Below are 5356 nucleotides of genomic sequence, written 5' to 3'. Positions count from 1 at the left end.
TGTTTGTAATGTTGGTCTGACCAGGAGATCAGGTGTGTGTAAGTTCTAAGTCTGTTGATAAAAGGGGCTTGAACGCTAAGATGCCGAGCTAGAGGGAGAGTAGGGCGGGGACCCAGAGGAAAGAGACACTCGGGGTTGGGGAAGTGTTAGGAGGGGAGGGCTAGCGTGGGAGGGAGGGAGACTGGCTGTCGGAGCGACACACAGGAATAAAGAAAGGGGAGTGAGAAGGGAGAGGGAGGCTGAAAGGAAAGGATAGTGGGAGACGGGGAGGGGAAGGAGGAGGCTTAAGAAAAAGAGAAGAGAGAATAGAGTGAGAGAGAGGGAAGGAGAGGAGGGAGGAGAGGGTCACAGAGTGACCGTGGAGGATGGGGTTTCAATATTACAGATACTTCTAGGATTGGGGACTGTTTTCTAGTGGAGAGACTCCAGCTCCGGCAGCCAGTTAGGCAGCGGCAAAATAAAATGGACAGCGAGAGACAGATGTTTCAGCCACCTCTCTGTCGCCAAGATATCCCAGAGCTGTTCTCCGGCCAACTCGTTTCCCAGTTAGAGTCTCTGAACGCGCTGGACTAAGAGAACCCACGGAGTGCCCAGAAGCTGCTCCTCGGAGATGCCTTCGCCTGAGCAGTAAGAACTTCCTGCTTGAGTCCCCGCATCCCCTCCCCCTGAAACTCTGCAGGAGAGAGAGGCGGCAGACCCCAGGGGGAGGGGCGAGGGGGATCCTGGTGCAGCTCTTCTCCCCTCCCCCTCCCCCTTCGGGCGTGCAAGCATGGATGTGCTCAGCCCCGGACAGGGCAACAACACCACATCCTCCGAAGGACCCTTCGGGACAAATGACAACGCTACTGGCATCTCCGACGTGACCTTCAGCTACCAAGTAGTCACCTCTCTGCTGCTGGGCACGCTTATTTTCTGTGCGGTGCTGGGCAATGCGTGCGTGGTGGCCGCCATCGCCTTGGAGCGCTCCCTGCAGAACGTGGCCAACTATCTCATCGGCTCGCTGGCGGTCACCGACCTCATGGTGTCGGTGCTGGTGCTGCCCATGGCCGCCTTGTACCAGGTGCTCAACAAGTGGACACTAGGACAGGTCACCTGTGACCTATTCATCGCCCTCGACGTGTTGTGCTGCACCTCGTCCATCCTGCACCTGTGCGCCATCGCGTTGGACAGGTACTGGGCCATCACGGACCCCATCGACTACGTGAACAAGAGGACGCCCCGGCGCGCCGCAGCGCTCATCTCGCTCACTTGGCTCATTGGCTTCCTCATCTCCATCCCGCCCATGCTGGGCTGGCGTACCCCCGAAGACCGCTCGGACCCCGACGCGTGCACCATCAGCAAGGACCACGGCTACACTATCTACTCCACATTTGGCGCTTTCTACATCCCGCTGCTGCTCATGCTAGTTCTCTACGGGCGCATCTTCCGAGCCGCGCGCTTCCGCATCCGAAAGACAGTCAAGAAGGTGGAGAAAAAGAGAGCCGACACCCGCCTTGGGGCATCGCCAGCCCCGCAGCCCAAGAAGAGCGTAAATGGAGAGCCGGGGAGCAGAGAATGGAGGCTGGGCGTGGAGAACAAGGCAGTGGGGACTCAGTGCGCCAATGGAGCGGTGAGACAGGGCGATGACGGCGCCGCCCTGGAGGTTATCGAAGTTCACCGACTGGGCAACTCCAAAGAGCACCTGCCGCTGCCCAGCGAGACCGGTGCTGTCACCTGTGCCCCCGCTTCCTTCGAGAAGAAAAATGAGCGGAACGCTGAGGCCAAGCGCAAAATGGCCCTGGCCCGCGAAAGGAAGACAGTGAAGACGTTGGGCATCATCATGGGCACCTTCATCCTCTGCTGGCTGCCCTTCTTCATCGTGGCCCTGGTCTTGCCCTTCTGCGAGAGCAGCTGCCACATGCCCACCTTGTTGGGCGCCATAATCAACTGGCTAGGTTATTCCAACTCTCTGCTCAACCCTGTCATTTACGCCTACTTCAATAAGGACTTCCAAAATGCCTTTAAGAAGATCATCAAGTGCAAGTTCTGCCGCCGATGATGATGGAGAAGCAGCAGGCGAGTAGGCCCGCCTTATCCACTCTGCCTCCCCCTGCCCTCTGGAACCAACGCCTCTGATAACTTGCTAGTGTTCCTCTGACTTTCTCAGCTGCTCTGCCCGAGGCTTCCAGACCTCTTCCCCCCTCCCTACCGCCAATCCCCTGCCCAGAGGGAGCGCGCTCAGTGCAAAGAGGCGCCTGCAGCGTGATAGGAGGGCACAAGAAACTTCCCAGGTCTGTGAGAAGCGACTTTGGCTCTAACTTTGGCCTCAGAATTAGTTTTGTCCCAGCAATTAGCTGCTTCTTCTCCCCAAATTTTCGCGGTGAAAGTTTAAGACTTGGCCGTTCTGGGGTGGGATGGGAGGGAATCCACACAGAAAAATAAACTACAATCAGCCGCCGCGCCAAGTAATGGCTCCCACCTGCTCGCCCCACTGCTAGAAATTGGACTTAAGGTTTAGGACTTTGTTCCATTCTTATTCCTCCCCCATTCCCGGCCCTCTTGCCTGGTACAAGTGGAAACTTTCACTTCTTTATTTTATTTTTTTCAGTCTCATCCTTTCTTTCCCAGTTTCCTTTCATGCCCTTGCCAGATCCCATGCACTATTTACTCGGGAGAGGCGGGAGGGGCTGCTTTTCCCCGTGGCTGTGGTGTTCCTGGGAATCCCCGCTTCCCCCTGTAGACTCGCAGAATAACACTCCTGAGCCCAGCCCCATGCTTTGGTTTCTTGGATTCAAAACAAGTGGCCAGAAGCTGTTTCTTAGCGTGGACTTGTAAGTACAAGGCTGGGCCAGCAGGAGAGAGTGCAGAACCATTTCACTCGTGCTTGCCTTGGTGTCAGCACCAAAGAAACTGCCAGCGGTAAAGCACAGCAGACTTCTGTTTGTACGGGTTCTGGCGAGTCTACATGAGCTGGCATCACCACTTACCTACTGTGGGAGGCGCCCGCCGGCTACAGTGTGAGCGTTGGAGACGTCAAGCGGTCTGGGATCCGTGCGCCTCTCCAGGCTTCTGCGTTTTGGTGTGTGCTTGGCGCGCGGGCGGCGGACTGATCCGGAATGGGTCCATTCCTCCGCCTACGGCCGGAGACGCGCGGAAACGCTGCTAGGCAACCTTTAGGGTTTGCTTCGGCTTGCGGCTCTAGGTCCCTCCGAGCTCTCTAAACCCGAAACACCCGGAGAGCCCAAGGGGTGGTATTTACAACTGGCATTGAGGAGGGAGGGCCTCTCAGTGTGCGGGCGCGAGCTCCACTGGCACTCTCCGAGGCACCTGAAAGGGTAAATTTATCCAAAGGATGTAGACTCTTTCCTCCTAGTTCATCCCTTTGACCTTTTTGGGTTGGTGAATGGCTCTCTTTGTAGCGCGTTGTAACACTACAAAGGATTTGTTCTGTAGGACGTTCAAGACACATTGTTACCAAGAACTAGGTTTCCAAGTTGGAATTCTGGGCTGTCAATCGAACGGGTCCCGATATATTTGGTACCATCTGTGACCTAAGAGGCGGTTACTTCAAATAATGGAGCTCTGAAGGCCTAGCTGGGAGTGCTTTCCTTGGGGAATCCCTCAGAGGCTGGTACAGGGTTACATTTGCTCCCTGGCCTGACATATCCTTCACCACGGGTCTATCTATGGAAAACCAGCTTCTTGCCCTTTGAATTTCTGGAGCACGCCAAGCTTTCTCCCCACTCAAAAGTTATGCCACCCCTGCTGAGAAACAGGTTGTAATTTTTATTGTCCCCAGAAGGGAAATTATTTCGGTGCTCCGTTTGAATGTAAATTTCCATCCACATGACCTGACTGGGATCAAGAGGTTTGTTATAGCTAGATCTAGCCTCTAATTTTCTGATGAATAACGGTTTCGTTTCCCAGCAATTGCACAGTTATTGATTCTTACTCCCCTCTCCCTTCAGCTGTACCTTTTGAATGTTTGCGTCGATGTTTTAAGAACCGTGTTGAAAAGTTGCCAGTGAAAAGTTCACCTGTGTTTAAAATTAAGGTGAAAAGACAGCTCTATCACTTGAAGCCATTTTATTGTTTGTTAAACAGACAAAAGGTATCTTTTTCTCTAACCTAAGCTGAGAGTAGGTATCATATCCTGTTAAAACAGAGAAAATATAAGAACTCTGGGACCCCAGTGGATGGTCTGTCTATGCATATGTAATACTGATACGGGAGCTATGGTGGAGAAAAGGTAGATGTCTCAAAAAAATTAAATTTCTTTTTTCTAATAATAATTTAAGTAGAGCTGTGTGAAAAAAACTTAACTGTATGCCTTCCTAAGTCTTTAGAACAAATTCTATGTTTAAAATAATTCAAGTCAAAAATTTGCTCATTCAAATTATGGCTTGACCAGCAATTATTCAATTTGAAGTTTTGAAACTTCCAGTTATTTACGTCTTTTACAGAACTGTATGACAATAGTTTTTGAATGTTTGCTGTTACTATTTTGGAGGATTTACACAAGAATGGGGAAGGAGCATCAAATTGGGGTATAATTGCCAAGGCAATAGAAAAATTAGGAATACATGCAAAAGAGCTGCGTAGCAGTAAAGAGGCCCGGATGTTTTTTTTCTTTTAAAGTATTTATATTAAGGTTAAGTACATATGCATCAAAATTGGCCTTTACTCTTCCTTGTGACAATAAAGGACTTTAATAATTACAATGCTACAATAAACTGATACCAGTAACACATGCATCTTTATTTTAATCAGACTCACTGTCTACTTGTATTTATTTATAAAAATTTAAAATTGACGTCAAAGAATACAGTTATCAGGAGAAGATCCTGCTATACAAATGAGGGATTTAAATTTTAGCTCTGAAACTTATTCTAGATGCGTGATTTCTCTTTTTAAAAAATCCAGTCTTTGGAAAGAGAAGGTTATATCTTATTGGTTAGCCATGAAAACCATGCATTGTTTCTGCTTGACACCTACAGATAAGATTTAGGCATCTAATTACTATGGAAGAGGTAGGGGGACCTGCAGAAGAGAAAAGCAACAAGCCTGTCCTGATCTTTCAAAGCAGTGGTGAGTTCTGAGGCCCCTCCTTTGTCTACCCCATAATATCCAGGTAGAAGAACTTGACCTCCCTTAATTTCAAAATAAGCAGCTGTTTGGGATTTGTCACTCAATTAAAGGTGAAGAGGCATTTTCCTTTCTGGTTGTCTCTCATTTGATAGTGAGGTTCAATATATAAGATCTATTACTGTGTTAAAATTAATTCTTATGCTCACTCTCATTTCCCTACTTGGAATCATCAGTAATGCCTCTTGTTTCCCATGATATAGTTGCTAATTCTATTGCTTTCTGGTATCAG

The 5356-nt window shown here is 49.7% G+C and overlaps 1 protein-coding gene across 1 annotated transcript; it reads left to right on the top strand.

Moving 5' to 3' along the window:
* Positions 1–364: 364 nt before the first annotated feature.
* On the top strand, positions 365–2117 carry HTR1A (5-hydroxytryptamine receptor 1A). The gene has a single exon (XM_006913070.2). The coding sequence runs from the start codon at positions 770–772 to the stop codon at positions 2036–2038; it is 1269 nt and encodes a 422-aa protein (XP_006913132.1). The 5' UTR covers positions 365–769; the 3' UTR covers positions 2039–2117.
* The last annotated feature ends 3239 nt before the right edge of the window (positions 2118–5356 follow it).

Source organism: Pteropus alecto, unplaced genomic scaffold (genome assembly GCF_000325575.1).
Source record: "Pteropus alecto unplaced genomic scaffold, ASM32557v1 scaffold20, whole genome shotgun sequence".
In the NCBI taxonomy this organism is placed as follows: domain Eukaryota; kingdom Metazoa; phylum Chordata; class Mammalia; order Chiroptera; family Pteropodidae; genus Pteropus; species Pteropus alecto.
The sequence above is the reverse complement of the archived record's forward strand: the minus strand, read 5'-3'. Positions and strand labels throughout refer to the sequence as shown.